The 12,347-nt window shown below is 42.4% G+C and overlaps 1 protein-coding gene across 4 annotated transcripts in view; it reads left to right on the forward strand.

Annotated features, from left to right (window-relative positions):
* The window catches only part of RASGEF1A (RasGEF domain family member 1A), a 149,124-nt gene that overhangs the window by 112,582 nt on the left and 24,195 nt on the right, over nt 1-12,347 (forward strand). For 3 of the 4 annotated variants that reach the window (XM_012574509.5, XM_002194475.7, XM_041716921.2), the window contains one exon: nt 11,999-12,178. In XM_012574509.5, coding sequence (XP_012429963.1) covers nt 11,999-12,178 — 180 coding nt within the window. Of the gene's footprint in view, nt 1-9,314; nt 9,586-11,998; nt 12,179-12,347 lie in introns of those variants that run through there. The other variant, XM_030275890.4, reaches the window with a different exon arrangement.

Consider the following 12,347-nt stretch of genomic DNA (forward strand, 5'->3'; position numbering starts at 1 on the left):
GCTTTAGCAACAATAACAAAAAAATTATTTTGCTCAATAGACTCACTGGGAACTGCAAAACAAAGCCGCCATTTCACCAAATTCATAGAACATTCATTTCAAAAAGTTAATTAATTTAATAGCTAATATTAATTATTATGTATCATGCAGTGCTAGGGCCATTCAAGACTTTCATTTACTTTAGAAAATAACTACCAATAAAAAGCACTAGCATATTCAATGCCTTTCACTTTTTTGCTTTAAAATTGCAATTCCATTTCTAGAAGCAACTGCTCCACTTGAACAAACCCATCTTTACTGCAATAGAGATAGGTGTGAGTGGGAGTAGGTGTTTTAACTTCACCTACCAAGGACATGCAGCAAAACTGCTCAACTTGCAACACAGGTGTTTAAAATGCCAACGCTTGAGTGCCTCTCCAGTCTCAAATTTCTCCAGCATCACTGAATTTTTATACCAAAGAAACAGCAGATCCAATAAGGAACATGGCAGTAGTTATTATGTGATACACGCCCTTTTCTGAAATGCACAAAGTGTAATATGACAAGAAATTAATCAGTCTTCTTATCAAAGGGATTTGATGCAGGCTGGTGGGTAATCATGGGAGAATTTTGTATATAATGTTTTATGTTATGGTCCTAATTATTCTTAGAACAATGTAAAATGATAGAATATAATATCTCAGGAAGAAAACGGTTGTGATATGCAAATCTATAAAACATTTATGCTGTAAACATACAACATAGCATTTTAGATCTCCCTTATTGAAATTGAGCTAGATTTTATTAAAGAATTTGCAAAGGTAACTGTTTAAATAACTTAATGCATTTACAACACTTCATGTGAAACAAGCTGTATTTTTTACTTCAGTATTATTAGGTCTGAACCAACTCCTAAGTGGGATGTCTTGTAAGTTTAGGATTTCTAGCTTGTCTTTGCCATGCACATATTCTGTGGGAGCCACAAGTGAGAAAAGAGGAAATTATAAAATACTCATAGGGAGCTAGTCTCCTACACAAGAAAAGAAATGTGATTTTCAGTGAACATTCCCAAATTAACAATCATTGGGGAAAAGGCACTTTGAAGCTTTTTTCATGTATGCAGATTGTAAAGAAGTGTAAGAATACTACCTGGCCAAAAATCTCATATAATTAGGAAAGTCAAAGGCATTATGAATAAACTGGCCAGGAAATCTGCCAAGACATGGAAAGCTTTTACTTTTAAACCTCCAACTCAGATATCAGTCAAACAGTAGGTAACTATCAAGATACACAGAAGCACCAAGGGGGGGGGGGGGGGGGGAGGGGACAACAGGAGAGCAGGAAATTTATTTTTTTAAAATTGTTTTCATTCTTATTATACAAAATAATTGAAATATTTGTTACATATTTTAGTTTTTATGCAATGTGTGTGTATATGAGCTTCACATAACATTTTAGAGTTTGTATGCAGAGCACTATCTGTTTGTTTCAAGACTTTACAGAGAGAAAAGTAAATAACAGAGTTGACTATATTTTCCTGGGCAAGTGGAGACCACCCTTCTGAACACCACTTAGTGCTTTATTACATTTACTGCAGCCGTGTCTTAGGGACAGCTATTCATTCCACAAACCCAGCATACATCTCTGCAGCTTCTCTCCTCAGCTATATCAACAATCTGCATCTGTTTCTACCTTGTCTAGCTCTGGAGAAAAAAAGGTAGTTAGGGAAGTAGGAAATGCAGGGAAAACAGCATCAACCACTACAGCACTTTCCAGCTCCTACAGAGATCACAGACTTCTGAGATCTAGCCTAAAAAAGTCTTTTACTAAGGTAACCATGGATTTTAGGGAGCTTTGGTGTCCCTGCACAAATGAAACCAGGAAGTCAAAAACAAACAAACAACCCCCCAAAACAAACAACTGGAAACAGAGAAACCCACCCACAGACAACCTTACCCCAAGTCTCTAAACCTGAGCTAAAGCAGGCTGTGCCCACACTATGCACAGCTTTTGCAGACCTGAGGACAGAGCCTCATGGGGAACACAAGTGAGCAACAGCAGGAACAAGCTTCCCCAGGGGAAATAGGATCAGTTTTAAGTTTCCCACATGCTCATGCCTAGGGAATCCCCTTTGAAGTTGCTGGCTGACATGACATCTGTTTCATGCCACAGCAGCAGCTGTAGGGTTGACATCCAGACTCAACAAAACATACGTGGCTCTTAAATTCACTATATTTTTTTAATACCAGCTGATTCCTCCTCTGGTAAGCAGGCAGAAGAATATCAATTGTAAAATTTAAGTAAAATAATAAAACTCCCTCCCTAAATGATTTTTAATTCTGACACAATGAATGTGAAAAAGGCAGAGAAAAGGGTGAAAAATCCAATATCCTCATGACAAAAATCTAAGTGCTCACCCTTCCCCTAAAAAAAATATACAACTACAGATTATTGAAACTTTTTATCCCATGGTCTTTGCCAACTTTCAGGTGAGTGTCAGCCCTAAATGACAAAGCAAACAGGTTCAATGAACACATTATTTTTTCATCATCAGCTATTTGAATTGTGGCATGACCAGTACAGACCACAGGGAAAATAAAAGCTCCAGGAAGACAGTAAATCTTTTATTTGTAGTACAGTTACATTTATATCCTTATAAAGATACTTTCATAAAGGTTTGGGCCAAAGTACCTCAGTCGTGAATTTTTTGGCTGATACATATCAAGATGCTTTAGCAAACAGAAGATTAAGTAATTGTTCACTTAATATCACTAGCTCACAGATAATTTAATGTTTTTATCTTTTTACTTTCTACAGTTACATATCCACAACAGGGAGTTTGTTCACCTGCAGAACAGTCCTCCGCTTAACCCAATGCAAATTTGGCCACATAGAACCATTCTGCTTTAGAGCTTCACATTCAATAGTTTGTGCTTGAATAGCCTGAGACTGTGTTCTAGGATATGTAAAAAAGGATAAACTTACATATATATGAAAAAAAAAGCCTCTGTTCTGTACTACCCAGCACCAATTCAATACACAGGTTGTGATATGATAGTGTCAGGCCTTTCCAAACTATGCTAAAAGTCACTATAGGTGATAGAAAACTGCTTATAGATTAAATTAAGCTTGGGAGCTCATCTATTTGTTCACTAGCTCTTGTTAGTCATCAAAATGCTGCCTTAAAAATTAATTTTTAATACTTAATTTGATGGCAGCCTCTTGCTAAAATGATACCATATTTAACTATTTTCACAATGCTTTGCGAGATGTTTTCCTCAAGATATTGTCAATACTACCACACCTTGATTCTATACCAAATAAAGGCGTTAGAATTAAACCAACAGCAGTTAAGAGTCCTGCAAAATGAATAGACTTCAGACTACTATGAAACTCCCCCAAAAACTGCTGATGAACTTCTTGTTAAGTATCAGCAAAAGGAGTCCAAGAAATAGATGTCCATAGGAACTGAATTACTTGCAGTAATTCAGGTAAGAGAAGACACATCACACGTTTAATAGAAATGCTTTTAAACTAAAAGAGCTGCAGGTGAGTTACTGCAAATGGGCTCATCAGCCCAGAACATCTCTCCATTAGCTTAAAAATAAAATCTGTAGAGCCAAAGATAATGAAAACTGGGAGAGAAAAAATGGATCCCATAACTGATTGTAATGAATCTTCCAAAATACCTGTGGGAATGCTAACAATATCACTGTCATAGTTTCTGCTAAAGCAAACAGAAGGTTGACTAATCAAACTGGCAATTTTATCTGTTAATTGTGATGCCCTGAAGCTCATAACACTAAAAATAAACTTATTTTTTGTTGAGCTAGTTAAAAAGAAATAGCAACCCACATGCACTTACAAAAATACCGTATCAAGAAGATTGACATCAGCAGACATGCAGATTTTTCTTCCCCTGGGCACCAATTGCTGATGTATGTACATGCTTCCTCCTTGGCATAATTGATTTTCCCTTTGTGCTCAGTGGCACAGTCTTGGAATTGCTGGTGTCACAGCAAGCATGAATATGCAAGTAAAGGACACACTAGCTAGGGTAAGTCCAGAACTCTTTAATCTTGAACCCAAACTTGAGCCCAATTTAAAAAAGAATATCAATTGTTTTTAAACAATCAACTTAAAAAGCTGGAGATAAAATGAATATAAAGAGTGCATATTACAGTAACATGCCTTTGTTATTCCTTGCTGGAGTCAAAGGCAGACTGAACCACAAACATAAAAACCAGTTAAATAGGGGGTTTTGTGCCTTTTCTTAAAAAAAAGTGAGAAGGCTCCCTCAGCTCCTGAAACACAAATTGCCATTTATGTATGACAAGTTCTAGCAGCTCCTTTAAGCAGAACAGGCCCAGCCTACATCTTTCTCCTTTAGTTCACTCCCTGACTAAATCTCCTCTGCCTTTATATGTGCTCAGGTCCTCAGACTCCTTTAAGGGATCTCTTGTTACAACCTTGAAGCAAAGCAGAAGTATCAACCCTTTATATTTGTATTTTATGTAATCAAAGCTGATTGATTCGGTGGTTTCCCATCTGAATGTACCTTAAGTCTTAATCAGCAGGCAAGATAATTCCTAAAAACTACAGATTTCTGTGACTAGAGTATCTGTGAAAACCAGGAATCAGACTACTAGTGAAATTTTTTTTGCAGCAGTGCCAAAATAGCCATTAAAATCTCAGTTGTTAGTTAACAGCCACACACCAGTATCACAGGCAACTCATGTCAGGTTATGTTAAATCTGTTATTTTGGCAGAGGCACAAAAATACCTGGGGATTAGCACCATGTCCTCTCTAAATCCTGGGGAAGACCTTTCCTTTCAGTCCAAGGGGGAGCTACAGGACTGAGCATCAGGGAAAAATTTGTTTCACACTGCCCAGCGAACAATTATTCTCAGTGGTGTCACAGGGCTGCCCTTATGCCAGTGAGAAGGCAGTTTGCTCCACACATACAGAACAGAATTCTCACTAGCACTTTCCCCTTTCAGACAGAACTGAAAACAGACATAGCAACAAACCACATCTTAAGTTGCTCCTGTATTTTTATCTTGGTTTGCTCTTAAAATTGCTGGATACCTAAGGAGTAGAGCTGGTCAGGACCTCTTGAGCAAAACATTTTCAAAATGGAAAATGCCATTTTTAAACTACAATACCCATCGGCTCAGACAAAACTACTATGTGGAAAGAGTCCTCACGCCCCAGGTCAGAGAGAGGGAGACAAAGGCATGGGCAGTAATAACCACAGACTGCTGGCTAACATGCTCAACCTTGCTTCAAGCTCACAAAGCTTTCCTCAGTTCAGAACCACAATTTGAAGCTCTTTCCTCCCACTCCCATCTGCTGCCAAGTTATTAATGTGCAATCAAGTTATTCTGCAGCATGAATCTCTGAAATTTAGAAGTCTTCAAATTCATCTAAAATTGGTTTGAGAACAGCTTTTAAATCTTAAAATCTGTGTACAACAAGGAAATCTTGAACAGTTTTGCAGCTCTATGAACAAGAACCCAAATGTTCCTTGAAGACAGCCTCCTGAGGCTTTGAAGCTCTAACTACAGTCTTCTCCTTAAATTATGAAGTCTTACAAATGATCCATAAAAACACGTGTCCACGTAAAAGCCCTATTGAAGGCTATTGTTGTGGAGTTTAATGGCATTCCCTGGACAAATTCTTTATCTCAAGTCCAGATAAAAGGGTTCGGTCTGCAACCAAGGCAATCAATCCATAAAACCCATGAATGGAACACACATTTTTAATACAGCTTTAATACATTCTTTTTTGCATTCCAAATGACAGTATCTGGCTGTATATGCCTTAAAGCCTTCCACAATGGCAAGAAGCAGAACTCTCTGCTGTAACCTGTAAAGGTGGTGGACATACAGCAGGGTTTCTATACTGCTCTGTGGGTATAATGCACCAGTGGAAGGGGATGTAACATGCACATACAGTCACCCTCTATACCCTGGCCACTTGCAAGAGCTCCGGGGAACAGTTCAGATTGCTCCTCCAAGTAAGAAACAAGGCTGAGCATAAACCCAGCAGTGCTTCAAAGACCTAAGCAATGTGCTGTATTCATCCTACAGTGTGGGCATAAAAGGGTGAGAATGGACAGATGAAGCCTCGACCTTGTGCTGGCATTTAATCAACACTATGAACAATGCCATATACAATTAGGTTCATTTTCAATGCCAATGTCTGTAGCTTTGTCCCTCTTTGTTTCTTTCAATGAAGGTGCTGGGGCTTTAAAGCATGTTGACATACTCTGTTAAGTGAAACTAAATGTTTATAATTAACAGACTTGTGTGGAAGGTGACCAAATGAGTGACTCGAATAGCTTGACAATGAAAGCTCCAAGGACAGCTTTTCTAGGAGAGTCCTTTTATAATCGACTTTATAGCCTCAGATCAGCATTAATGACATTTGTAATTACTGACTTTTCTTAAGTACAATTACATTTTAAAGATACAGGCACATTTGAATAAGTTGTTTCCAAAATGTTATTATCTAAGACGAGTAGAAAAAATTCAAATTTCTTCTTCCCTGACTGTCTTTATAATTTTCACTCTCAAATTGATCTTTCCTTCATTTTCATCCATTTTTCTTTGCTAAAATTCCTTGTTTTTACCAAGCTATTGACCAGTAATTTTCCATTGAAGACGAGATGTAACAGTAGTGGGAAACTGTATTCCAAAACAATAAAGCAAAAGCTTACTGCCCAAATATAAAAATGTACAAAGTAAGTGCAACAGCATGAAAATACCTTATCAGCATCTCACAGATAAATACTGAGGGCACAGTGGGATTAAAAAAATGTTGTCAGTCAAGCGTCCACAGCAAAAGCAGGAATAGAACCCAAATACTGCAAGTGTCAATCCAGGTAGTTAATCACAAGATAATGGAACGTGTCAGGGTGATGTTAGCCAGTGTGAGAGAGGCTGAAGCAACCTTGAAGGGTGAGACAGTCACGGCGTGGCTGCTGCTGACTCACTCTGCAGCAAGATGCTGCTCTGACCAGCTCAAGTGAACCGCAGCGGTGTCGCCTCAAAAGCAAGCTACAGAACGAGTACAGGCTCTGCTGATTAAACTTGCTCTGGGGTCCACCCACCAGTAACATGAGGCAATGCCTGATGGAAACATCTTCAAAACGCAAGCAATTTGCTGAGGAACAGAACTTACATAACTACAAAAACAATTAGACCTCAGAGAGTTTCTGTATCAACAGATTTCAACACTCGGAACATAGATAGCTAAAGGTCATCATCCACACTTTACAGAAGGGAAAATGAAATGAAATAAAATGGTAACATGATTCATCTGCTATATGCTGTACAAGCTGAACTTAGGCCTTCAGCTCTCCTCTGATTTGTAAAAACTACCTTTACAAAAAGACTGCACAACACAGTGTCCCCAAAACCAAGCATCAAGTATCCTAGGAAAAGATATTTTACTGAACTTTTATCCTAACACACCACCCCAACATTAGTATACGCACACCTCGGTATGTATACAAACAGGAAATTTACACGCATATCCTCCTTTACGTATACATACAAAAAATCTAAACAGACTCTGCTGAACTAGTGTATGGAGAAATATGGCAAAACAGCACAGAATAGATACATGTCTCAGAGAAGAGAGAGCATGGCCAGCTAGCATAGTTTTCCTTCATTCTATTGGAATGTTTCTTAATTCCTACATTTCTTACTTCCAGTGACAAGACAGATCTAATTTGTGATGTCACTAAAACAAACAAAAGCCCAAACAAACAAAAAGATCAGAGGTTGTTTTTACAACAGATTGAATCTGTGACTAGAGCTCAATTAACTAGGTATGTTTTGCTAAGATTAATGGACATATTCTTCTAAAAGTCTCAGCAAATGTTTGAGTAAGGCTGGAAAACAGATTAGCACAGAAACAGAGTGAAATCCAATACCTGTTTTTCATGCATACTTATTTGCAGGCTTGCTGGTGTTGCTCTTAGCCGTAAATACGAGATGAGGTATTGAAAGACATTCATAGCATTCAGAAAGAAATATTATAATGTTATGCAGTGATAGCCTACAAATTCTTACCTTCAGCTTTTGATAACTTTTTATAAAGAACTTCAAGATCTTTGAACAAGACTTAACAAACCTTGTCCCTCATCCTCCTGTGGGGTACCATTACATTTACCTGACCATTACACAGTAAGGTCCTAACGTGGTAGTGCAGCAGGTCAGACACCACTCGCTGGATTCCAGCTTGGGACTGCTGCCTGGAACTTGCTCGGTGTCCAAGGCAGGCAGGGGGCTGTGACTGAGAAAAGCCTCAGCATAAACAGGCATCACACCTGCTACAGCACCTGCACACTCTAAAGGTTGGGGAGTACAGCTAAGAGACAGATTGAGACTAACAGCAAAGCAAACTTGGCAGGGGGGAAGAAACCATGACTTTTCTAGTAGTTGTTTAAAAAAAAAAAAAAATCATTTTAAATAAGGAAAATTTTCTCTGTAGCAGAACTGTTAGAATTTGGAAACCAAAAAGGAATTTATTAAGCAAGCAGTAAAGATGATGAGTAGCTACATATCCTAAAATTAATGTGTGTTTAGGATGGATGACTGTGCTTGTCCTCAAATTGTGAGCAATCATGAATCTGTTCCTTACACTCCTGAGTGCGTGCACGTGCCCACATTCATTTGTCGTGCCCACTACCTAGAGTGGCGTACCTACTCCCAAAAAGGCTTTTCCTACATTAATCACCATGGAAACTAGAGAAGCCTTCTGCTACATATTCGAACACAGCAATTAAATAAATAATTTAAATAACAAAAATAAATCCGATTAATGGCTGGAGACAACGTAGCGAGCACTAAACCATCCCACTAGAAGTAAAACAAAGAACAGGACGAGAAGGATTTGCTTGTGTGGGAGAAGGCTGAAAAGGTGGCAGCCCTCAACTGCTCCTGGGTACAGGTGAGGGACTCCGTGGGGCGGCTCGATGCACCTCGGAGCTTTTCCATCGGAGAGCAGATTCGAGACAGGACCCGTGCCCGCGTGTGACACAACAGGGGCAGGTCCCGCACCAGCCCTACGGCTTGGGACAAGCCCAGGGCTATCAGAGGACTGGCTCAGGCAACTCGAAGGGAGAAACAACTCCGACCGAGAGAGGAACGACAGCAATTATCAGCGGGGAGGGCTGGGCGGCCGCGGTTCCGCAGCAGCGCGGACGGGCCGCCCGCGGGAGCGCTCCCCGCGCACCCGCACCGCGGGGGCAGCGCGGAAAGACGGGCGGGCTGGTGGCTGGAGAAAACGCGTACCTGGGGGGAAAAACTCAGAAAAGGGAAAAAACCAACCAGCCAAAAAACAGCAGCGGGGAGAGGGAACCGAGCCTGCCCGCAAAGCGAGCAGAACGAGCAATGCTCGGAGGAGGAAGGGCGCTCCCCCCGCCCGCCCCGCGCGGCCCCGTTTGAACGGGCCCCGCCGCCGCTCAGCCAACGGGGCGGCGCGGCGGCCGTGACGTCAGGCGCGGCGGGAGCGGCGCGCGGGCGCTCGGAGCTGTCAGAGCCGCGGGCGCGGTGCCCGCGCCGCCGGGGGAGCGCCGCGCCGGGAAGATGAGGGTAAGCGCCGGGGCTGGGGCCGGGGCCAGCCGCCAGCTGCGGCTCCGGGGGACAGAGCGCCGGGGTGCCGCCGAGCGGGGCCCCTGTAAGCGCGGAAGGCACGGGGGGGTTCGGCGCGGAGCTGCCCCGGCCGCGCGGAGGTGGCCGGCGGGCGGCTCCCGGGGCGGCAGGTGCGGCGGGGCCGGGCCGCAGCGCTCCCCGCCCGGGCGGCGCGGCTGGGGCCGCGGGGTGGCGGCGGGGAGCGCGCCCGGCCGTGCCCGGCTCTCCCCCGGCCGTGCCCGGCTGTCCCCGCTGCCCTCCCCGGCCGTGCCCGGCTGTCCCCGGCTGTCCCCGGCCGTGCCCGCTGCCCTCCCCGGCCGTGCCCGGGTGGCCCCGCTGCCCTCCCCGGGCACGGCCGGCCCCGAGCGCGGTGCCACCGCCGGCCCCGAGCGCGGTGCCACCGCAGCCAGCCCCGCAGGACGGCCAGGGCGGCGGGGAGCGGTACAGCCTGCGCCCCAGATGGGGTCTTTAAAAACCAAACTGATGCAACAGTCAACGCCTTAAAGGAGTTTAAAGGCTTGATGGCAAAAAGGGGTACGTTTCCCGCTAAAGCATCCTTTCGGTGGGGATTTGTTGGATGGTTATCTTCGCTTAAAAGCCCTGTGCAACTTCAAGTTGTTAGCTAGAAGTGCTCATCACAGCCAGACCATCCTGAGAAGCAGCTTGGGGCTGTATTGCTATGGACCTTAAAAGGGAAAAAAAGCAAATTACTGGCGAGTTACATAGTACAGATAGCACAGCCGTTAGCTTCAGCCGTTCCTCGATGTTATGTGCTGCAAAGCTCGGGCCTAACAGATAAATCTGTAAAATTCTGAGTAACCTCAATGCACTTTTGTGCAGAACTGTCATTTTTCATTTCTTTTGATATGACATTAGATCCTGAATGTTCTATTTTATTGGATTCTGTGTCCTGAACTTCTGAAACTGGACTCCATTCCTCATTGTGGTCTCCCTGGTTGCTGTTAAACAGCTACTATATTTATCTTACAGGGCATTACACTTCCCTTATGTCTCTTATCACGTATGTACGCAATGGTCTTTTGGTAAAAGCCACGAAACAGTTCTACTTATCAGCTTCACACAAGTAAATCTGTCACTTTGATAAACAAGTTCTGTTAATACTGGTATTTTTTCCTCACAATACACCTAGCATTTATCAGTGCCTAAGAGGAGAAAAGTGTTCTATATTCCAGTTGTAAACATGAATGATTGACTTTGGAGAGTTTGAGAGGAAAAATATGCCTTGCATTAAAAAATTGCTCAGGAGAAGACTTAAGTGCAAGAGATGAGCGCAGTTAGAAACAGCTGTCAGGTTAAAGGTGCCGATAATGACCTAATCCTTTTCATCTACATAAGTGCTTTTCATCCATGTCAATGTCTTGTCTCTTTCAGAGACAGTGAGATGGCAGCTCAAGAGTTAATGCTGCCTTCTTTGCGCTTGATCTCCTAAACCGTCTTGACTATTTCAGCAGCCAGGGGGAACTGTTTTGATGCTGAATAGCATTTTCAACCTTTACATACAGTAGCAGGATGTTTTGTTTAGCCTTCTGCATAGATATAAACTGTAGCCAATTTAAAACAAACAAGAAACCCCCTACAGTTTACTCAAAGGCTTCGGTACTGTGATACAACAGTGGCCATGGGCAGGGAGCTGCAAACCCTAAACCTTCACGTGGCTTTTGTGTTGCAACAACAGGTTTGTATCCTAAGCAAAGATCTCCAAAGAGACTGTTTAAATTAGACTTGTATATGACAGTATATGTCACAGTTCCACCCAGTTCCTGGCTTCATGTACATGTTAAATAAAAACCCGGCAATATTGACCAGACAGGATATCCCCCGCTGTTTGCAGTGACATCTACATGCAGAAGATGCACTTGTGCTGAGACCTGGATTACATCTAGCTACAGAAGTGGTGAAGGATTTATCATTACAAGTGAAATATTTGGCCAAAGATCTGACTTCAAAATGAGTAAAAATGGGAACATTAAGGCTTAGTATTTATTTGTTTGCTCAGTAAGGCACCACTTCAGTATCTTGGAAATTCATAAAGTGTTCTATATTTTCATCTCTGTCTAGTTTTATGCATAAAGAACTGGGGAAAAACTGGTAAGAAGGAAGAAAGAGAGTGCAGTGAGGAAAATTCTTACAGCTTGTGCATCTACAGCCTTAGAGACATAGTTTAAAGTGCATTTCAAATGCCAAAGCCAGCTTGCAGATGTGTGACTGCTTGGATTCAGGACTCAGCTTGAATGCTGAGGCTGCCTTCAGTCAAATGTGTAATTGTGTTTAATGTATGCCTCTGTAAAACCCACACATAAGACATCCTGGAAGAAAGCTTAACCCTCTCTCCCTTTCTTTGCTGTTTCTGCAGGAAACTATGCCCCAGACGCCAATATTTTCCAGCATGCTTGGTTCCAGTTGTAGCGGGCAAGTGCAGCCAGACATGGGAGAGAGATGTGTGGACCCTGTTTATCAGGATGGGAACCTTGTTTCTGGATCACTGGAGGCCTTGATAGAGCGCCTGGTGCCCACCATGGACTATTACCCAGATGTAAGTAGCCACTGAAAGGTTTTTTTTTTTAAACTCCCATACTGCATTAGTATCTGGATTGGTGCTCTCTCATGAAATTCTACCTCTGTCTGATTCAAGATTGAGATGTAGGCTAAAGATGCATTTATTGTACTGGCAATATTCATTCACTAAAGATGTTGCTCAATAG

The sequence above is a fragment of the Taeniopygia guttata genome, chromosome 6 (assembly GCF_048771995.1).
Source record: "Taeniopygia guttata chromosome 6, bTaeGut7.mat, whole genome shotgun sequence".
Classification (NCBI taxonomy): Eukaryota; Metazoa; Chordata; class Aves; order Passeriformes; family Estrildidae; genus Taeniopygia; species Taeniopygia guttata.